The 23,947-nt window shown below is 44.0% G+C and overlaps 1 protein-coding gene across 1 annotated transcript in view; it reads right to left on the bottom strand.

The window, feature by feature from the left end:
* Positions 1 to 23,947, bottom strand: part of LOC132378572 (phosphatase and actin regulator 1-like) — a 446,543-nt gene that overhangs the window by 92,950 nt on the left and 329,646 nt on the right. The window contains exon 3 of the mRNA XM_059945581.1: positions 7,155 to 7,235. Coding sequence (XP_059801564.1) covers positions 7,155 to 7,235 — 81 coding nt within the window. The remainder of the gene's footprint in view (positions 1 to 7,154; positions 7,236 to 23,947) is intronic.

Below are 23,947 nucleotides of genomic sequence, written 5' to 3'. Positions count from 1 at the left end.
GATGTCAAAAAGGAGAAAGACTTATTGTGCTACCTCTCAGGATGTTTCAAAGAACATTGCAGTCAATGAAATACATTGGACTTGTGATCTTCATTGAAATGTAGCCAATTTACCCATTGATCACCCACAATCAGCAGCATTATGTTGACCAGAGGATCTGTTTTAGTGATGTTGGAATATGAATGTTAGCTGAAACACAGTGCTTTCACAGCAATAGTACCATGAGATCCTTTTCAGTAGTGTAGATAGGGCACCACAGTAGTGTAGCAGTTAGTGCAATCACTTTTATAGTTTCAGTGATCACCAATAAAGGTTCAATTTCTGCCACTGTCTTTAAGGAGTTTGTACATTCTCCCTGTGACTGTGAGTTTCCACTAACTACTCTGGTTTCCTCCCACATTCAAAGGTGTGCAGTCAGAACTAGTGAAATGTAGCATGCTACATTAGCCTTGGAAACATGGTGACACTTGCAGGCTGTCGAGCACAATCCTTGGACTGTTGGTTGTTGACACATTGATATTTCACTATGCATGCAACAAATAAAGCTAATTTTTAATTTTTAGTTTTCCTAAGGCAACAAACAAGGTTGACAGGTCATCAAAAATCCTCCGAACATGCAGCTTGGTCCTACAGTTGAGTGTGAGACTAGGTTTTGTGCACAAGATTCTGGAGTGGAGTGTGAAGGTACAATCTTCTGACTCAGAGACAAGGTCTGCATGTCCTGAGGATGACAATAACCAGCACTTCCAAAGAAAACATCACAGAGATATACACAAAATAGATTAAAAATTAAAGGCAGTAAAAAAAAACAGAAATGGAAGCAGATGATGAAGGGTCATTACTCTATAATATTTCATCTGTACAGATGCTGTCTGAACTACTGAGTTTTTCCTAACAATATCTTTTGTTAAAAAATTGATCACATTTTATTTTGCAGTGTTTGCTTTTGAACCTTAGCAGGACTTCTCTATCACCTCTGGAGACACAAGACACTGTAGGTTATGGACTCTGGAGCAATATACAAAATGCAGGAGGAACTCAGTGGATCAAGCATAATCAATAAAGTGAAATCAATAGCCGAAATTTCAGGTTGAGACCCTACATCTGACAAAGATAGAGGGGAGATGTTTCAGTCCAGATCAGAATCAGAATCAGGTTTATCATCTCCAGCATGTGCCGTGAAATTTGTTAACTTAGCAGCAGCAGTTCAATGCAATACATAATAAAGAAGAAGAAGAAGAAGAAGAAGAAGAAGAAGAAGAAGAAGAAGAAGAAGAAGAAGAAGAAGAAGAAGAAGAAGAAGAAGAAGAAGAAGAAGAAGAAGAAGAAGAAGAAGAAGAAGAAGAAGAAGAAGAAAATAAATAATTGTGCAAAAAACTGAAATAATATATATAAAAAACGTGAGGTAGACTTCATGGGTTCAATGTCCATTTAGGAACCAAAAGGCAGAGGGGAAGAAGCTGTTCCTGAATCACTGAGTGTGTGCCTCCTATCTGATGGTAACAGTGAGAAAAGGGCATGCTCTGGGTGCTGGAGGTCCTTAATAATGGACACTGCCTTTCTGAAACACAACTCCTTGAAGATGTCCTGAATACTAAAAATGGAGCAGACTAAATTTACAACCCTCTGCAGCTTCTTTCGGTCCTGTGCAATAGTACTCTCCCTGCGCTCCCTCCCCATACCAGACAAGGATGCAACTTGTCAGAATGTTATCCATGGTACATCTATAGAAATTTTTGAGTGTATTTGTTGACATACCAAATCTCTTCAAACTCTTAATGAAGTATAGTCGCTGTCTTGCCTTCTTTATAGCTGCATTGATATGTTGGGACCAGGTTAGATCCTAAGAGATTTTGATACCCAGGAACATGAAATTGCTCATTCTCTCCACTTCTGATCCCTCTATGAGGATTGGTACATGTTCCTTCATCTTACCCTTCCTGAAGTCCACAATCAACTCTTGATCCAAATCAAGGGTTTTGACCAAAATCATTGACTGCTCACTCTCCTCCAGATGCTGTTTGAGTTGCCAACCCCTCCACCATCCTGTATGTAGGTCTGTCATCTCTGGAAAGTAGGAATTGGCTTGCTTTTACAGGGATGTAAGACTCACTCATTCTCTCAGGACTAAAGGGGGATTCAATGCATCACAGGCACTTCTAGAAATCTCCATCATTGGTACTATCTACATAAGGTGCTGCCTCAAGAAGGCATCATCCATCATCAAAACACCTCACCATCCAGACCATGCCATCTTCTTACAACTACCACTGGCCAGGAAGTTTAGATCCTGAAGCCCCACCACTAGGTTCGGGAACAGGTACTTCCCTTCAGCCATTTGGTGTCTGAACTAACTCATTAACCCTAACAGTACCTTAGTATAGCAACACTGTGATCACTTTGCACTAAATGTCAATTATTCCCTCCATAGATGTTGTCTGGCCTGCATTTAGTGTGCATTGCTCAAGATTTCCAGCATTTTGTTTCTTTGCTTTTCTTTGTTATAATTGCATTCTTCTTTGTACAAGTTGTATAAAATTTATGATTAATTTATGTTTTTCTTGTGAATGCTACTTATCTGATTCTGTTACAAGTAAACAAGCACATTTTACATTTCACCCTTGCAGACATGTATGAGTGCATGTGGCAGTAAAGTCAACTTTGACTTTGCTTCAGAACCTTGAGACTGAAGCCAGCATTGATCTATGGTGAAAATACAATGATGCAACAATAGAATTAATGAATATATGATGATGAAACCATTTCCGTGGTTCATTCTGATTTAATCCTTTTGGCAATAGCAAGTGCTAAACTTTTGATCAACATGTTTAACCTTTCCTGATTCCTTTAGTTTCACCTTGCCAGCACCCTAGAATGAGGAGTATGGGCAGCCACTGCTCCTACAAATCTCCTCATGCATATTAAACAGTGTACAGTATTCACTATTTAATTGAACCTTTCTGAGTAGATTTTGAAGTGGACAGTGATGTGCTGCCTCAAACCTTCACCTTTGTATCATGACAAGTGTAGTTAAGGATGAAGACTAATTATGTCCCACCTCATTAAACATTGCTCATTAACTAAACTGTTTGCTGGGCTATATCTTCACATGCTAATGATAACCTTTATCTCAAATGTCTAGAATTATACTCTGAGCTCTCACACTAAAAATTAATGAACAGCAGCAGAGAATGACAATGTATTTGGGAAGGTCCCTTGAAAGGACAAGTTGAATCTGTCCAGGCATAAAGCACAATATTATTTTTGTCTGCACAATGCTTTAGATTAAAACATCTTTCTGAATTTTAGCTGCAGAGTTATTTCCTCCCCCACACCTTCATAATTCTGTTGAAGTGATTGTGGAAGATGTCCATGATGTGCTTTATCAGCCTATATCACTCATTCTTTCGGATCTTCCACTATTCTAGTGAGCTATATTCTATCTTGGGCACAGCCAGTGCACAGCTACTTAGATATTCTGAAAAGGCTACCTTTGGTCTAGAGAGGAAATCATACTGCTTCTGACTTGCCCTTCAAATCAACCCAGATGTGCAAAGGGTGTTTGCCACGGTGGGAGAGTCTAGGATAAGAGGGCACAGCCTTAGGATAGAGGGGCATCCTTTCAAAACAGATGCGGAGAAATTTCTTTGGCCAAAGGGTGGTGAATTTGTGGGATTTGTTGCCACATGCAGCTGTGGAGGCCAGGTTGTTGGTTGTATTTAAGGCAGAGATCGATAGGTTCTTGATTGGACATGGCACAATTATTGCAGGGAGAAAGTCAGGAAATGGGGTTGAGGAGGAGGAAAAAAAGGATCAGCCATGATTGAATGGTAGAGCAGACTCAATGGACCAGATGGCCTAATTCTGCTCCTATGTCTTATGGTATGGTGGTAGAGTTAAACATATTAGAGGCTTTGAAGAGATGTTTAGATAGGCACATAAATATGAGGAAGATTGAGAGATATGGACATTGTGTAGGTAGGAGGGATTTGTTTTAGAGGGTTTTTTTGATTTCCTTTTTAACTGGTTCTGCTCAACATTGTAGGCCAAAGGACCTGTTCCTGTGCTGCACTGTTCTATGTTCTAATCTGGAACATAGCACATAGAAGACAGGCCTGGTGGTTGAATTCAGATTTTTATAGTGGCATTCAAAGGACTTGGGCCTCCAGCTATGGGGTTGCTTGCTTTTCAGCCGCCAGGTGAGAGGCATCCGAACTGTCACGCTTTACCAGTGGTGGCACAGTGTAATTGTGGTCGACTGAAGATTTCAATTGGACTGAGGGGTCTGGACTATATACACATATATTGTCTTGTTGTGTTTTTACTAATATTCTATATGTGGCTGTATACATGAGGACTGGGCCTCTAAGCCTGCAGTATCACCTGGCGGGTGTTGGGCATGGCAGGTTGTCAGATATTGGTGTGATGGGGGGTCTGGACTATGTACATGCAGATTTTGTGTCATTGTCATATAATAATATTCTACATGGCTTTGTTGACTTGTATTGCAAAGATTGGGCATCAAGTGTTGCAGGGGTGTTGGGGCTCTTTTTATTCCGTGAATATATTCTTGTTTGTGACTGTTGATAATGTAGTTTAGCACCTTGGTCCCACAGTAACATTGTTCATGTACGGTTGAATGACAATTAAACTTGAATTGAATTGAAGGATACAGAATAAGAACAGGTCTTTTGGCCCACAATGTCTGTGCCCAGCATGATGTCAAATTTATCTAATCCCTTCTGTCTGTACATGTCCCATATTCCTCCCATCTCTGCACATTCCTACCCCAAACATTCTCTTTTCTCCACCCTCCAATCAGAGAGAAAATAGAAAAGCTTCAGATTAACATACTACCAGCTGTAAGGATAGCTTCCATCCTGCTGTTATGAGATTACTGAATGGGTCTCTTTATGACAAAATGGATTTTAGCCTCACAATCTACCTCAGCATAGTCTTGTACATTATTGTCGGTCCGTGTCCATTCTCTTTGTAACTAATATTATAATCTACATCTTGGGTTATTACTTTTCCCTTTTATTACCTTGATATACTTTGTTAGGGCATATTCTGGAGTTATGGTATATACCAAATATTAATTACAACAGCAACCAGTCTACAATCCTGAATATGGATTGTAGACTGAGTTTAAAATGCAGCTCAGAACAGTGGTCTTCCTAGAGCTACATATTGGGCTTGATTACAACCCAGGAAACAGCCATTGACCTGAGATAGCTGCATATGCATGAATGCAGTTCAAAGACAGTGGTATGTGAAAATTGTATGTAATTCAAAGGAAGCATTGTGGATTGGTTGTAACTGTAGAATTTTCCTGGTTTTGATCTTTAGTATATAAAAATGTCATATAATACTGGGTCAGGAAGCCTCTTCTAGGAGTGTCTCCAGAATCATGTCTGTTGTGCTAAATAAAAACTTCTAATATCCATCAGCTTCAGTGTTACCTGGTGACTTTGTTCACAGTCACAACATACTGAGGTAATAAATAATCTGTATGGATGGTATGCAGAAACAATGTACCTCAGCATATGTGACAATAATCAACCAATTTACCAATTTGTTCATGTATCTATTTAAAAGTTTCTTGAATGTCACAGACATATGTCCCTCCACTACCACTCCTGGCAGCCTGATCCAGGCATCCACCTTTCTCTGTGTAAAAAAAAACTTGCCCTGCATAGCTTCATTAATCTTTCCTTCTCTCACCTTAAAGTAATGCCCTCTAGTATTCGCCATTTCTGCACTGGGGAAAATATTCTGTCTATCTTAATCTACGCCTTACAGAATTTTATAAATTTCAATCAGGTCTCACGTCAATCTCCAACATGTCACTTCTGTGTGAGAAGTCGTGAATGACCTGATTTATCTGGTGTTCTTAGTTAGAATTATGCAGGAAGACACAGCTAATCCAATGAGAACTAAGGAGTGGCCTTAAGACTGTAGTCTGTCAGTCACTGATAAACCAAATGGTAGTTGGGAAAGATAGAACTCATGCTACTAAGCTTGCTATGTCTCCTTTCATTTTTTGGCAAATAATCCTATTAACAGAAACATTCTGAAAGTAGGGTTCAAGGAAACAATGAGACAAAGACAACTGAGTGTTTTCCCAAGGTTAATGCATTGTCCAGAACAAACTGGATATCTGACCTAACAGAACTTGATGGATAATTTTCATCCCTGCATTTACAAAACCTCCAGGGTTTATAAGACGACAAGAACCTTTGATGAGTTTTGCTTCCCTTCAAACTTTAAATGATTACTTATTGCCCCACCATCAAAGATTTTATACAGTGATGTGGAAGCACAAGATTCCGTTTTACAGCTAAGAACATATTCATTATCTCCCAAAAACAGCTGTAACTGGTACTGAATGAAACAAATATTCACATCAAGCAACTGTTAGAAAGTGAATAATTTTAGAAAGCAACTTTGTAACACAATAATCACTTCTTTTGAGAAATAAAGACCTAAGTAAATTGTGGCCTTGAAACTCTGCAGTAGCTGGAAGTGTTTGCTAAAATGGTGCTGGACAAGGGCCCAATTTTTATCGAAGGTTGTGGATATCTAGTGGACTTCCAATGTACAAGACATATGAGTATAAATGGTTTAAAGTCTTGGCCTTATGCACCTTACCTTCAGTAACTTTATGGACCGTGCATATCTGTACAAAGCTTCACCTCTTGAAATGGCAGCTGTCAACAGGACTTGTCAGTGCTTCAACCTGACTGAAAATTGGTGGCTCTACTGTTGATGTTTCATTACAGATTTCCATGTGTGTATGTTTGCGTGTCACAGTAGAACTGAGCATGTGCAGTGAATGCTGCTTGTCAAGAAATGCGAGACACTATAAAGCTTAGATGTAGTCTTCAAGAGGGAACTGGATAAATTTATGGCAAGGAAAATGTTGTTAGACTACAGAGATCCTGGTGGGTGGAATCTGAGTTGCTCAGGTAGTGTGCTGGCCCAGACACGATGAGCTGAATGGCCTTCTATTGTTTTGTAACCATTTTATGATTCCATTAAAAATACCCTGATGGACTTTCAAAATATTACAACATAACTGAAGCTTTAGTTAAACCCAGGGGCAAGAAACACCTCAGTGCTTCAGTCACCCAATGTCTGATCAGAGGACTAACCTTTTTCAAAAATCTCCTTCAGCACACCTCGTTTAATCAGCTCCTCCCTGCTCTGACGAGTGGAGATCTTTCTTTCCAAAGCTGCAAACAAAACAGAGTTTGTTTAGATGCAGAGGTCTAAAAATATTTACACATCAATCCAAATGATGATGTTAACCACAACTTGAATGGTTTTGTCCATTCCTGGTACTTTAATATCATCCAGAAGCTCAGGAAAGAGCACAGACCTGAAACCTTAAGAGTTTTTCCTAAACTGTGGTGCATTTCAAGTCATAAACCCATTGGCCCAACCAGTACTTTTGGTAAGATTGCAGCACATTTGGTTGTAGTGGCTTCTACAGGGTCAACAAAAGATGCTACTGTTGTATTTAAATGCACCTCTAATCATCACAAGATCCTGCTATACATTAAGAATTTAAAGTATTGCAGGTTTATACCATCAGTGAGTTGCTTGCTGGTGGAGAAAACGAAGGAGCTGCGCAAGGTGCTGCTGCCTGAGTTGATGGAAGCTTACAGTCAATTACCGAGTGGCCATCTTGGGCGTTGTTATTGTGATTGCCAGGAGAGAGGTGTCAAAGCCAGTGCACTCCACTGAGAGGGTGAGGCACGACATCCAGGACCTCCCAGTGTTCGATCAGTAGAAGACAAGCTCTGTTGTGGTCAAGTGCAGATTTAGGCGACACTTAATAGATTCAGGGCCCCAAGCCTCAGGGTTGCCTGCTTACAGCTTCTGGTAAAGAGGTGCCCGAGCTGGTGCCACCTACCTGTCCATGTTCGCTCAACAAAAGATAAGCTCTATTGGTGTCGAACAGAGATTTCAATGGACTGAAGGGTCTGGACTATATACATATATATTTTGCATGGTGGCATTTTACTTACATTATGTACGGGCTTGTTGCTTGTGTGTGCGGGGCCTGGGCCCTGAGGCCATGGTATTGCCTGTGAGGGGCATCAGAGCTGGTGTGCTCCATCAGGGGCAGTGTAGCACGGTGTCCAGGCTAGAATCAATGCTGATCCCCCAGTGTTTGCTCGGGAGAAGATAAGATCTATTTTGGTTGACTGCAGATTGATGATGCGAGTTTGGACTCTTATTGCATGATGGTGATACCATTTGTGCTTGCTATCTTGTGTGTGCTTTGTGCTGTGTGTGGTTGTTGGTACTGTGTTTTGCACCTTGACCCTGGAGTAACACTGTTTCGTTTGGCTGTATTCATGTATGGTTGAATGACTATTAAATTGGAATTGAATTAAACTAAGATGATCATCTAAGTTAGTCCTATTTGCATATCCTTTTTTCTTCTACCCCTGTGAGCCAAACTGCCCAGCAAACCCCTTCTGCCAGTCAAGATGGTACCAGCAAACAATGACTCCTCAGACAACATCTTCCAGATAGCCAAACTCTTCAATTATTTCACTTTCTCTATATCTTCTGCTTGTTCTTTTTGTCATGATTGTGTGATGGAAACTGTTGGAGCCAATGACGTGCAGTTTGAAATTTGATGGAAGATGGCTCAGCTGTGTCTGGAGAGCTGAACTTGTGGAGAAGACCAGAAATGTGGCCCAGGATCAGAGACGAAACGTCCAGGAAGATTGAAGCTTAGAGGTGAGTGTGGAGGGGGTCAACAGAGGCCACAGGGGCATTGATGGTCCGTAGCTGTGTCAGTGATATTCAGATCCAGTGCAACATTTGGTCTTCACAGGAGGACTGAGTTCATGTGGCCATTCTCCTCAAATGCTGATGAGAGATGTTTTCAATATTCTGAGATTTAAATGCTCATTGGACTGTGGTTTATATTGGTCTTTTCCAGTTTTTTGGTGTTTTCTTTCTTATGGGTGGGTGATATTTTAGTTTTTGACTATGAGAGAGAGGGTTAGGGGTTTTGATGCTATTGTCACTGTACTTTTCTGCGAGTAAAGGGTTTGGGGATTTGATGCCACTGTTGCTGTTGTTTTTTCTGTGGGGGAGGGGTTGGGTATTTGATGCTATTGTTGCTGCTCTTTTCTCAGCAAGGGAGGGTTTCAGGGTTTGCAAGGTTTGCTTCTTTTTCTTTTTTCTGCAGGGTGGAGTTGAAATCTTTCCACAACTCCTATGATTTTTCTGTATTTCATGGCTATCGAGAGAAGACAAATATCAGAGTTGTATTGTACATGCACACTTTGACAATAAAATGAACCTAGCCAAACCAAGGGACAATTTACAATGACCAATTAACCTACAAAATGGACTGTGGGATGAAACTGAAGCACCAAGAGAAAACCCATGCAGTCATGAGAATGTACAAGCTCCTTACAGAGAGTGGCATATTGTATCTACCTCACTCGCTTCATCTGGCATAGTATTTTCTATTTTTGTTTCAGATTTCCAAAGTGTCATATTTTAGACAATAGACAATAGGTGCAGAAGTAGACCATTCGGTCCTTTGAGCCTGCGTCGCCATTCTGAGATCATGGCTGATCATCTACTATCAATACCCGGTTCCTGCCTTGTCCCCATAGCCCTTGACTCCCCTATCCATAAGATGCCTATCTAGCTCCTTCTTGAAAGCATCCAGAGAATTGGCCTCCACTGCCTTCTGAGGCAGTGCATTCCACACCCCCACAACTCTCTGGGAGAAGAAGTTTTTCCTTAACTCTGTCCTAAATGACCTACCCCTTATTCTCAAACCATGCCCTCTGGTACTGGACTCTCCCAGCATCTGGAACATATTTCCTGCCTCTATCTTGTCCAATCCCTTAATAATCTTATATGTTGCAATCAGATCCCCTCTCAATCTCCTTAATTCCACCGTGTACAAGCCCAGTCTCTCTAACCTCTCTGCGTAAGACAATCCGGACATCCCAGGAATTAACCTTGTGAATCTACGCTGCACTTCCTCTACAGCCAGGATGTCCTTCCTTAACCCTGGAGACCAAAACTGTACACAATACTCCAGGTGTGGTCTCACCAGGGCCCTGTACAAATGCAAAAGGATTTCCTTGCTCTTGTACTCAATTCCCTTTGTAATAAAGGCCAACATTCCATTAGCCTTCTTCACTGCCTGCTGCACTTGCTCATTCACCTTCAGTGACTGATGAACAAGGACTCATAGATCTCTTTGTATTTCTCCCTTACCTAACTCTACACCATTCAGATAATAATCTGCGTTCCTGTTCTTACTCCCAAAATGGATAACCTTATATTTATTCACATTAAACGTCATCTGCCAAGTATCTGCCCACTCACCCAGCCTATCCAAGTCACCCTGAATTCTCCCAACATCCTCATCACATGTCACACTGCCACCCAGCTTAGTATCATCAGCTGTTAGGTCCGTAGCCCCCTCCTTTGTGAGAATCATAAGATCACTGTTGGGTTGGGTAAAGGGGCCCAGGAAAGGGGAAAAGAGATGTGCAGGCTGGCTCGTTTCCCCGGCGATGTAAAGCTGCGGGACAGGGCCATTGTCTCTTGGAGACCAATTTGTGGATTGAGCTACTATACTACGTGAACGCCCTCAGGCAAAGTGGGCTGGTTGAGGGAGGGAGTGCACACCCCCAACCTGATTGACATCTGAGACCCTGTGAGGAAGTATAAAAGAGGGTCTGGGGAACAACCCCTTCAGACGCACCAGAAGAAATGTTAAGCGACCATGCAACAGCAGGAAGTCATCTGAAGGAAGCCACATGCGTTCGATTCCGTGGCTAGAGTTGGTGGCTGGAACCACGGAATACAGCTTTTAGCTAACAACGGGGAAGCCCGCTCCCCTGACTAAACGGATTGGCATCATAAAAGACCTGGGGCAAGTTTAAACCGCATCACTTTTAAATCCAACAATGCTGCAGCTTGAACGAACTGATAGTGACTGTTATCTTTCCATCAGACAATACATTAACCCCTAGACAACGATAGAGCTATTTCTTATTGATTATTATTATACCCGCGCTTAGATTTAGTATTGATGATGTATATTATCTGTATGTTTGCATTAGTCTTATTTTTGTGCCCTTTATCAATAAATACTTTTAAAAATAGTACCATCAGACTTCAACAGACCTCTCTATCTTTGCTGGTAAGTGATCCAGTTACGGGAATTTGTAACAAAGTTGGGGTACTCGTCTCAAGATTTGACACCAAATTGGGAGGCCAGTGAATCGGGATTGTAAGTCCAAAACTTGGATCTGGTTACGCGGGTAGCCAGACGGGAAACCAGCAAAGATGGACGTGGGTGAATTTATAGAAAACCCGACTCTGGAGGCGCTGGAGGTGGCCTCCAAATCGGACTCGATAAAATTGGCGAAGGAGTTAAACCTCGCAGGGGTGAGGTTGTCAATGAAAAAGCGGGAGGTGCGAAGGGCAATAACTCAGTATTATATTGGGAAGAATGTGTTTACAGATGAGGTATTGGAAAATATCCCTGAAGAGGTACCCGCTAGTGGAACGGCTCAGTTAGGGTTGGAGAAATTAAAGTTGGAACATGCAATTAAGTTAAAGCAGCTGGAGGCAGCCGAGAGAGAGAGCAAGAGAGGGAGAGGGCCGAGAGAGAGAAAGAGAGGGAGCGGGCCAAGAGAGAGAAAGAGAGGGAGAGGGCCGAGAGAGAGAAAGAGAGGGAGAGGGCCGAGAGAGAGAAAGAGAGGGAGAGAACTGAGAGAGAGAGAGAGCATGAAATGAGGTTAAAACAGCTGGAAGCAGATAAAAAAGAGAAACAGAGGAAACATGACTTGGAGATCGAGAAGTTACGGCAGGAGCTACGAGCTCCGGGGTCAGACCGAGAGGAGCGGTTCAATGTTAGTCGAGAGTTGAGGCTAGTACCTCCGTTCGAGGAGACGGATGTGGATAGTTATTTCTTGCTTTTTGAAAAGGTGGTTGTGAATCAGAAGTGGCCCAGAGGTCAGTGGGTGGCGCTGTTACAAAGTGTGTTAAAGGGGAAGGCACAGCGGGCATATACGGCATTGGACATGGAGGAGGAGAGTTATGACAAAGTAAAGGTGGCCATTCTCCGGAGTTATGAGCTAGTAGCTGAGGCTTACAGACAAAAGTTTAGAAATTTAAGGAAAGGGTGGAATCAGACGTATACCGAGTTTGCCTATGAGAAGGGTGTGCTCTTAGACCGGTGGTGCACCGCAGAGAGAGTGGAAGAGGATTATGGGCGTCTCAGGGAGTTAATTCTGATTGAGGAATTTAAAGGTTGTGTTTCGGAGGATATCCGGACATATTTGAATGAGAAGCCGAATAAGTCCATCTCTGAATTCGCTAGGTTCGCAGATGAATATGCCCTAACCCACAAGACAAAGTTTTCCTCGACTAAAAGTTACCCGAGAGACCGTGGGAACGGTAGGGAAAGCCCCCTGGCTAAGGGAGAAACTCAGCCAGGAGCTAGCGGTAAAATTGAGGAGGAGAGGCCAGAAGCCAGGAGATTTCCTGGCTTCACCTTTTTTTAATTGTGGAAAGGTGGGTCATATTGCATCTAAATGCCCTGCTCCGAGGAAGGAGTCAGGAAAAGGAAAAGCAGCTATACCTATAGGCTGTATTGCGTCGATCAGCAAATCGACGAGAGGGCCCCCGGTAGAGGGAGTACAGGAGGGGCGTGAGACGTTTAGTTCAAAAGGAACCATGTCTGTGAAAGAGGGAGGCACACCAGTTCCAGTACGGATCTGGAGAGACTCGGGGGCTAAGTTGTCATTGATTAGCAGTAAGGTGCTAGATTTTGGTCCTCAGACGGGAGAGGTAGCCCTGAGAGGAATAGGAAAATGGACCAAAGTGGTGCCATTGCATAGGTTCATTCTGAATTGTGAGCTGGTGTCTGGACCAGTGGAATTGGGGGTACTGCTGGAGTTGCCGGGGGAAGGAGTGGACGTCCTTCTGGGTAACGACTTGGCGGGTGGAAAGGTGGGTGCAGCCGTGAAGCTGACAAACAAGCCTGCGAGGGTTGAGGCCCCACCCCCAGATTCCAAGATCTATCCCGCATGCACGGTCACTCGCAGCATGTTGAAAAAGGCAGCCGACAGAGAGCGGTTTAAATCTGGCCAGTATTGATTTGGCCGAGACGTTTTTGCCGACTCTGTACCAACGAGGGTCAGAGGAAGGTAAACCGGAGAGTAGGGAAGGAAGAGAGAGTAAACGGAGGGAGGTAGACCTACCCTTAGCAAGAAGGGAGTTTGTCCGGGAACAGGAAGGTGACGAGGAGCTGGTAGCCTTGAGAGAGTTGGTTCTTTCTGAGACCGAGATTGAGGCAGAGCCCGAGGGTTACTACCTGAAAGAGGGTGTGTTGATGAGAAAATGGAGGCCCCCCGCAGTGCCGGTCGATGAGGACTGGGCGGTGGTACATCAGATAGTAGTTCCGAAAGTGTATCGGGACGGAATTTTGAACTTAGCTCATAAGGGACCCTTGGGTGGGCATTTGGGAATAACGAAGACAGCGGATCGAGTTATGAGAGAGTTCTATTGGCCAAATCTGAGAAAAGATATTACTGAGTATTGTAAAAGGTGTCATACATGTCAGGTGGTGGGTAAGCTGAACCAAGTTATCCCTAAGGCACCCCTCCGACCCATCCCCGCATGTGAGCCTTTCTCCCGAGTCATTGTGGATTTTGTGGGTCCTTTACCTAAAACTGTGAGTGGGCGGCAGTATATCAAGACCCTGATGTGTGCCGCTACACGATTTCCAGAGGCTGTGCCTCTGGGTAATATTAGGATCTCTGTGGTGGTGAAGGCCCTCATTAAATTCTTCACCACAGTGGGGCTGCCTGAGGAGATACAGTCGGATCAGGGGAGTACATTCACGTCCAGAGCATTTCGGCAGATGATGACCCAGCTGGGGGTCAAACAAGTTTTAGCCTCTGCATACCATCCGGAATCCCAAGAAAGATTCAACGCTACACTAAAGACCATGATTAAAACTTATTGTTAGGAAAATGTTTTAGACTGGGATGATGCTTTACCCCTTCTGTTATTTGCCGTAAGGGATACAGTTCAGGGCTTACTGGGATTCAGTCCATTTGAGCTCATTTTCAGTCACCGGCGCAGGGGGCCTCTAACCTTACTGAAAGAAAAGTGGTCTAGCCCGACCGTACAAGTCAGTGTGATCGACTATGTTCTGAAATTCCGGGAAAGGCTGCAGAAAGTACGCGCCTTGGCAAGAGAAAACCTTTAAAGACTCCCAGGAAAAAATGAGAAAGTGGTATGACCCAAGAACGAGAGAGCAAGAGTTTCACGTGGGCGACAAGGTTTTGGTCCTATTTCCAGTAGTTACCCACCCCCTTCAGGCGAGGTTTCAAGGACCATATAAAGTGCGTAAGAAAATAGACTCGCTGAATTACGTGATTGAAACCCCCGATCGGCGAAAGCCGACCCAGTTAGTTCACGTGAACATGATGAAAGGGTACCATGAAACCACCCCCGCGGTGGTCGGTGCGGCCATGAAAACTGATGAGGTAGAGGGGGGTGATAAGGAGGAACCAGAGTGGTTTGAAAAGATACATATCGTACCCACCCGATTGGAGAACTCTGTTGTATTGGCAAGCCTTGCGGATAAAGTTAGTCACTTAGAGCCTGAACAACGGGAGCAGGTAACACAGCTCATTAACCGGCATACAGACTTATGTCCCAATGTCCCAAGAAGGTGTAGTGGGACGAAACATGATGTGGTAGTTACCTCAACCCAGCCCATAAAACAGGCCCCTTATCGGATGAATTCCGAAAAGAGCCAGCTAGTAGGAAAGGAGATTGAACATTTGCTAGCTGCTGGGATAATCCGCGAATCCTCTTCTGCTTGGGCTTCCCCATGTGTGGTTGTCCCAAAACCAGACGGTACCATAAGATTCTGTACCGATTACCGAAAGGTAAACACTGTCACCCAGACAGACGCTTACCCTATCCCCAGGGTGGATGATTGCATTGATAAACTGGGGAAGGCGAGGTACATCACGAAAATTGACTTGTTAAAGGGGTACTGGTGCGTTCCTTTAACGGACAGGGCTCGAGAGATTTCAGCCTTTGTCACCCCATCTGGGTTGTACGAGTACAACGTTATGCCATTTGGGATGAAAAATGCACCAGGGACATTTCAGTGGATGATAGACACTGTGATAAAGGGGTTAACCCACACCAAGGCTTATCTTGACGATGTGATAGTTTGGAGTGACACCTGGGGGGAGCACCTGGAGGCGGTTGAAAATCTGTTTAAGAGAATGTCGGCAGCCCAACTTACGGTAAACCTCGCAGAGTGAATTTGGTCATGCCACGATCACATACTTGGGGTATGTGGTGGGAGAGGGGCAGCTGGCTCCTGTGCAGGCGAAGGTACAGGCTATTTCTGAGGTCCCTGTACCCTCCAATAAAAGGGCCCTGAGGAGGTTTTTGGGCATGGTGGGATACTATCGGAAATTCTGTAAAAATTTCGTGGATATTGCTCTCCCACTTACAAAACTCCTACGGAAGGAGGAAAAATTTGAGAGGGGCCATTCTTGTCAGAATGTTTTTTGAAAAGTTAAAAGCCATACTGTACCATCACCCTGTGTTAAAAGCACCCGATTTGTTAGCACCCTTCTCCCTGGCGACGGACGCGAGTGATGAGGCTGCTGGAGCGGTCCTCTTACAGCAAGCAGGGAATGGAGTGGAGCACCCAGTAGCATATTTCTCTCGGACGTTCAATATACATCAGAGGAATTACTCTACCGTGGAAAAAGAATTGTTGGCCCTTGTTTTGGCGATACAACATTTTGAAGTGTACATTTGTCCAGCGCAAAAACCCATAGTTGTCTATACCGATCACAACCCGTTGGTATTCCTGGCCAATATGAAAAATAAAAACAGGAGGTTATTGAGTTGGAGTCTGATGCTGCAAGAGTTTAATATTAAGATACAGCATATTAGTGATAATGTGCTCGCGGATTGTTTATCTAGATGCTGAATTGAGTGTATAACTGCATTACTCTGTAGAAAAAAAAAACTTTGGTGTTGTGTTAGATTCTAACACCCTGTAAGACTCTGTATGAATTCGTTATTTTCCGATGGTAAAAAACGCACTGAAGAAAGGGGGTGTTACGTCCGTAGCCTCCTCCTTTATGAGAATTGCAAGATCACTGTTGGGTTGGGTAAAGGGGCCCAGGAAAGGGGAAAAGAGATGTGCAGGCTGGCTTGTTTCCCCGGCGATGTAAAGCTGCGGGACATGGCCATTGTCTCTTGAGGACCAATTTGTGGATTGAGCTACTATACTACGTGAACGCCCTCAGGCAAAGTGGGCTGGTTGAGGGAGGGAGTGCACACCCCCAACCTGATTGACATCTGAGACCCCATGAGGAAGTATAAAAGAGGGTCTGGGGAACAACCCTTCAGACGCACCAGAAGGAACGTTAAGCGACCATGCAACAGCAGGAAGTCATCTGAAGGAAGCCACGATTCCATTCGATTCCGTGGCTGGAACCACAGAAAACAACTTTTAGCTAACAACGGGGAAGCCCGCTCCCCTGACTCAATGGATTAGCATCATAAAAGACCTGGGGCAAGTTTAAACCGCATCACTTTTAAACCCAACAATGCTGCAGCTTGAACGAACTGATAGTGACTGTTATCTTTCCATCGGACAATACATTAACCCCTAGACAACGATAGAGCTATTTCTTATTGATTATTATTATACCCGCGCTTAGATTTAGTATTGATGATGTATATTATCTGTATGTTTGCATTAGTCTTATTTTTGTGCCCTTTATCAATAAATACTTTTAAAAATAGTACCATCAGACTTGAACGGACCTCTCGATCTTTGCTGGTAAGTGATCCAGTTACGGGAATTCGTAACATAGCAAACTTGCTGATGTTATTCTCAATGCCTTCATCTGAATCGTTGATGTAAATTGTAAACAGCTGTCGTCCCAAAACTGAGCCCTGTGGCACTCCACTAGTCACCACCTGCCATTCCGAGAAAAACCCATTCACCGCTACGCTTTGCTTTTTATCTGCCAACCAGTTTTCTATCCATGTCAATACCTTCCCCCCAATGCCATAAGCTCTGATTTTACCCACCAATCTCCTATGTGGGACCCTATCAAATGCCTTCTGAAAATCGAGGTGCACTACATCCACTGGATCTCCCTTGTCTAACTTCCTGGTTACATCCTCAAAAAACTCCAATAGATTAGTCAAGCATGATTTGCCCTTGGTAAATCCATGCTGGCTCAGCCCAATCCTATCACTGCTATCTAGATATGCCACTATTTTATCTTTAATAATGGACTCTAGCAACTTCCCCACTACTGATGTTAGGCTGAGAGGACGATAGTTCTCTGTTTTCTCCCTCCCTCTTTTCTTAAAAGGCGGGATAACATTAGCCATTCTCCAATCCTCAGGAACTGATCATGAATCTAAGGAACATTGGAAAATGATCACCAATGCATCTGCAATTTCCAGAGCCACCTCCTTTGGTACCCTAGGATGCAGACCATCTGGAACTGGGGATTTGTCAGCCTTCAGGCCCATCAGTCTACTCATCACCATTTCCTTCCTAATGTCAATTTGTTTCATTTCCTCTGTTACCCTATGTCCTTGGCCCATCCATACATCTGGGAGATTGCTTGTGTCTTCCCTAGTGAAGACAGATCTAAAGTACTTATTAAATTCTTCTGCCATTTCTCTGTTTCCCATAACAATTTCACCCAATTCATTCTTCAAGGGCCCAACACTGTTCTTAACTTCTCTTCACATACCTAAAAAAGCTTTTGCTATCCTCCTTTATATTCCTGGCTAGCTTGCATTCGTACCTCATTTTTTCTAACCGTATTGCCGTTTTAGTTAAGTTCTGTAGTTAGATAAGTTCCCACTTACCTTAGCTCTGTCATACTTTATTTTTAATGCTATGCAATCTCTGACTTCCTTTGTGGCCCCTTTCCCCCCTTTGAATCCTTCCTTCTCTGGAGGATGAACTGATTTTGCTCCTTGTGCATTATTCCCAAGAATACCTGCCTTTGCTGTTCCACTGTCTTTTCTGCTAGGATATCCATCCATTTAACTTTGGCCAGCTCCTCCCTCATGGCTCCATAGTCTCCTTTGTTCAACTGCAACACTGACACCTCCGATCTGCCCTTATCCTTCTCAAATTGCCTCCTAATGGTTCCTTTACTTCAAGATCGCTTATCAAATCCTGTTCATTACACAACACTAAATCCAGAATAGCCTTGTCCCTGGTTGGCTTTCGTACAAGCTGTTCCAAGAATGCATCCAGTAGGCATTCTACAAACTCCCTATCCTAGGGTCCAGCACCAACCTGATTCTCCCAGTTCACTTGCATGTTGAAATCCCCCATAACTACTGCGACATTACCTTTGCCACATGCCAATGTTAACTCCCTATTCAACTTGCACCCAATATCCATGCTACTGTTTGGGGGCCTGTAGACAACACCCATTAGGGTCTTTTTGCCCTTACTGTTCCTCAGTTCTATCCACACAGACTACTTCTCCTGATCCTATGTCCCCCCTTGCAAAGGACTGCATCTCATTCCTCACCAACAGGGCCACCCCACCCCCTCTGCCCACATTTCTGTCCCTACGATAGCACGTATACCCTTGTATGTTCATTTCCCAGGTCTGATCTCCCTGCAGCCATTGTCCATTATCCCAACAACATCATAGTTACCCATTTGCACCTGAGCTTCAAGCTCATCTGCCTTAATTCTGACACTGTGCATTCAGATATAGAATCTTTAGACCATTTCTTCTCTCCCTGTTTAAATCGCTGCCTATTGTGCTTAACCGAGCTCCCTGTACTCCCATCGGGCTATACGCCCCTTAAATTTTGTTGTCCTTCCTAAATTTACTTATTCTTTCTGCACATTTAACTCCATGTTCCGTCAGACCATCCCTTTGTACATGTGTCCTCCTTATCACTTGTTCTTTACTTTCTCTACTACACAGTCCCCACCTGTCCTTTATTCTTCATCTCACTATCCTCTCTCACATTCTGGCTCCCTGCCCCCTGCAAATTTAGTTTAAACCCCGTCAAGCAGCGCTAGCAAACTTTCCTGCAAGAATGTTAGTGCTGCTCCAGTTCAGGTGTAAACCGTCCCGTCGGAACAGATCCCACCTTCCCTGGAACAAAGCCCAATTATCTACAAACCTGAAGCCCTCCCTCCTGCACCATCCTCTCAGCCACGTATTAATCTGTATAATACGTGCCTCGCACGTGGCACAGGTAACAATCCTGACATTGTTACCTTGGAGGTCCTGCCCTTCAGCTTCGCACCTAACTCCCTGAACTCACTACGCAGGACCCCCTCACTCATCCTACCCACGTCGTTGGTCCCTACATGGACCACAACATCTGGGTTCTTCCCCTCCCTCTCGAGAATAACTTGCACCCGATCTGAGATGTCCCGGACCCCGGCACCAGGGAAGCAACATACCATCTGAGACTCCCGATCTTCCCCACAAAATCTCCTATCCGCCCCCCTGACTATAGAATCCCCTATTACTGCCGCTCTCTTCTCTTCCCTCCTCCCTTTCCTAGTTGAGGGTCCAACCTCAGTGCCAGAGACAGGACCACTACAACTTGTTCCTGTTTTATTTTATTTTGAGAAATTGGAACCCTGACTTGTTAATGGGAATTTTGTTCTAATGCTTTGTTTCTCTGGCATAAAAATCACCCCGCTGCCACACAGTGCCAGAGACCCAAGTTCAATCCCGATGTCAGGTGCTACTAGGTGGTGTTTGAATATTCTGCTGTGATTGTGCAAGTTTGCCCCAGGGGCTCTGATTTTCACCCTATTAAAGACAGGCAAATCAGTAGGATAATCATCCACAGAAAAATGAATCTAATATGTGGATGAGTAGTGGAATCTGAGGGAAGTTCATCAGAATATGGGCAGAATATGCTTTCTTATTGTCACATGTACCGAGATAGATAATTTCAAAATATAAATACATCAAGGTGACACAAAGGGAAAAGCAGTATGAGAATGCAGCATACAATATTATAGTCACAGCAGAAGTGCAGTGCAGATAGACAAGTTGCAGGGCAATGACAAGAGAGATCGTGAAGTTGAACGTTCATTCTCATTTTCTAGTCTATTCTATTTATCTATTTATTTATTTATTTATTTTTAAGAAAATTACAAAGAATAAATGTGATGATAAAATAGTAAAAAAAGATAAATAATATTAACCCTCCCCCCCCCCCCCCTTAACCCTTATCTAAGGAAAGAAAAGAAAAAGAAAGAAGAGAAAAATTGCCTGGATATTGGAGGATCCCCACATGCTCCATGGAGTTCAAAATAATTTTAATATTTATTTTTACTTTCCCTCATTCTCATTTTCCAAGAGTCTTAAAACATTTTAACAGGACAGAAGCTACCTTACGGCTGGTGGTGTGAGTCTTAGATACATGGGTTATGACCAAAGGAAACATGGCCGGAGTTGCAAGGGTGTTTATCAGGTGCATCAAAAATGAGCAAAAATAGTGAAAAGAAAACTGCCAATATTTGCAAAAAGGTATCTACCAGAAAACACAATAATAGATTCATACTGTTTTTGTCCAGGCAACCCCACTCTCCTCCACTGGGGCAAAGTACCCCATTTTATTAGGCACCAGTGCAGACCATCTTTAATGACCCACAATGTTAACTTAAGACTTTCACTATGTTCATCTCCTTCTAGAGACCTATATCCCCCTAACAACCTCTTGTGAAATATACTTGGCTAAACCCCAGGAGAATTCTGAGAGCTGCTTATGCAGAGACAAGCTTCCTGCTGCTTTACCCGCTAGCCCACATTAAGCAGCAGTAATTTAGGGACTCCCACATACCTGCTGAAATTAACCTGGACTAATTGGTGCATGACTTCACCTCTTCAGGGGGAGATGAACTTCTATAGATTAATGTATGCATCCTATTGGTTGCATCTGTAACAAGGGGACATTGCCAGGCTGGGTTTGAACCAGAGACCAAAAAAAATACAACAAAGGGAACTTAAACAGAGAAACAAAACAAGGCACATGTGCACTGATAACTAAAATGAGAGACAGGTGAAAATAATAAATTAATTGGGAAGGAGGAGTGTTAGAGCCTGAAAGACTCTGGCATCCCCCCACCCCCGTGATCAGAACAAAGCATAAGAGGGTATCCCCACCCTTTCTATGGCCAGCACCTGAAAGCCCAGGGTGATCTGGGTGGCACAAGTGGAGTCTCTGATCAGGTCTGGGTCCAGGATGTCATGAGACGAAACCCAAGACCTTTCGTCTGGGCTGTAACTCTCCCAATCCACCAAATATTGAAGCTGGCAATGAACCAGATGGGACAGTAGAACCAGACACAGTACATTATCTGACTGCTGATGATGCAAGGAGCCGGAGATGGTCTTGGGATTGGTGCCAGCAGACTGTGCAGAATGGATTTTAGATATGAGACATGGAAGGTGGGGTTGATATGAGGCAGGAAATACATTCCAGATGCTGGGAGAGTCCAGTACCAGAGGTCATGGTTTGAGAATAAGGGGTAGGTCATTTAGGACAGAGTTAAGGAAAAACTTCTCCCAAAGAGTTGTGGGGGTGTGGAATGCACTGCCTCAGAAGGCAGTGGAGGCCAATTCTCTGGATGCTTTCAAGAAGGAGCTAGATAGGTATCTTATGGATAGGGGAATCAAGGGATATGGGGACAAGGCAGGAACCGGGTATTGATAGTAGATGATCAGCCATGATGTCCTAGTGGCGGTGCAGGCTCAAAGGGCCGAATGGTCTACTTCTGCACCTATTGTCTATTGTGATATGCATGGCATGTAGTAACTGGAGATGGTAAGTGACTGGGTTGTCCTGACAGAGAACCATGATGTAGAGTGGTGCCAGTTTCTGAGACTCAAACTCCACTGAGATTGGGTCTCAGAGATAGCATTCTTGGTGCAGAGACAGACTTTTTGACTAGGATGCAATGAAGGCCTCAGATACCTCAATGGCTGGCATGCTGCTGTTGTTGTAGAGAGGCCTTCAGCAGGACTGCCTGAGGTTTCTTCCACTTCTGCTGGCAATGACGGACCGGCTGTTCAGCAGACAGGATCCCACCTGAGAATCCTGCTCTGGATCCAAAGGCGGTGAATAATCAAACTGACACTCTAAGAGAGACATACCCATAGAAGAGTGGCACAGAATACTATGAGCAAACTCTGCCCAGAGCAGATGATCACTCCAAGTGGTTGGGTTTCCCGACACAAGGCCCCTCATGGTCTTCTCCAGGTCCTGGTTGGTTCTCTCCACCTACCCATTGGACTGGGGTGAGATCGTAGCTCCAATGAATTGACAAGGCCTTGCAGAACTGGATGTAAACTGAGGGCCATAGTCAGGAACAATATCCCAGAGAAAGCCATGCACTCTAAACATAGATTTCAGCAAAAGATTGGCTGCCTCCTGAGTCGAGGGAAGCTTGGGTAGGACACAAAGTGGCAGGCCTTGTAGAACCAGTCCACCACCACTGTAATTACAGTGTTAGCTCGTGATGATGACACACGGGTTATGAAGATATGGAGATATGGGACAACAGACAGCAAGTTATGGGCAGTGGTTGTTGGAGCCCCTGTGGAAATGATCTGGGTTCTTTCTTCTGGGCACAGATGGAACATGTATAATTTAACAATCCCATCCATGCTTGGTTACCAGAACCTTCTCTTGATGAACTCACTGTTTACGCAGGCCCTGAATGTCCTGAAATACGTGATATGTGCCCCACTGTAACACATCGGAACAGACAGAGTTATGGACAAAAAGTGATCCAGTGGGGCTGTTCGCTGGGTCTGTCACCTGCTGTTGTGCTCTCCTGAGAATGATCTTAACCTCCCATTGGACCAGTGCCACCAGCCTGGGCCTTGGGAGGATGGGTTCTGGGATGCTGATGGGGGCTGGTTGTTCAAACTCTCTGGCTGCCAATTAATGGCCATAAGGGCTTTAGTGTTAAAACCACTCTCTACTGCCAGAGTTCAGAACTGGATTGCATAGTTACCCACTCCACAGGTAGGAGGAGTCAGTTGGTCTCCTCTCGTCTGCTAACTAAGTGGTCAAACACCCTGTACATCTCACTGATGAAGACAGATACATTTTTGCCAGAGAGGAGCAAGATGATATAGGACACTTTAAGTGATTGGAGGGGAATTTCATGGGTTGCAGTTTGAAAGCCAAAGAATAGACAATAGACAATAGATGCAGAAGTAGACCATTTGGCCCCTCGAGTCTGCACCGCCATTCTGAGATCATGGCTGATCATTCACTATCTATACCCAGTCCCTGCCTTGTCCCCATATCCCTTGATTTCCCTATCCATCAGATATCTATCCAGCTCCTTCTTGAAAGCATCCAGAGAATTGGCCTCCACCGTCTTCCAAGGCAGTGCATTCCACACCTCCACAACTCTCTGGGAGAAGAAGCTCTTCCTCAACTCTGTTTTAAATAACTGACCTCTTATTCTCAATCCATGCCCTCTGGTACTGGACTCTCCCAACATCTGGAACATATTTCCTGCCTCAATCCTATCAAATCCTTTAATTATCTTAAACATTTCAATCAGATCCCCTCTCAATCTCCTCAATTCCAGCGTGTACAAGCCCAATCTCTCCAATCTCTCTGCGTAAGACAGCCCTGCCATCCCAGGAATCAACCTAGTGAATCTACGCTGCACTTCCTCAATTGCCAGAATGTCCTTCCTTAAACCTGGAGACCAAAACTGTACACAATATTCCAGGTGTGGTCTCACCAGGGCCCTGTACAAATGCAAAAGAACATCCTTGCTCTTGTATTCAATTCCCCTTGTAACAAAGGCCAACATTCCACTTGCCCTCTTCACTGCCTG

This window comes from Hypanus sabinus, chromosome 20 (assembly GCF_030144855.1).
Source record: "Hypanus sabinus isolate sHypSab1 chromosome 20, sHypSab1.hap1, whole genome shotgun sequence".
Taxonomy (NCBI): Eukaryota; Metazoa; Chordata; class Chondrichthyes; order Myliobatiformes; family Dasyatidae; genus Hypanus; species Hypanus sabinus.
This window is presented reverse-complemented; position numbering and strand designations above follow the sequence as displayed.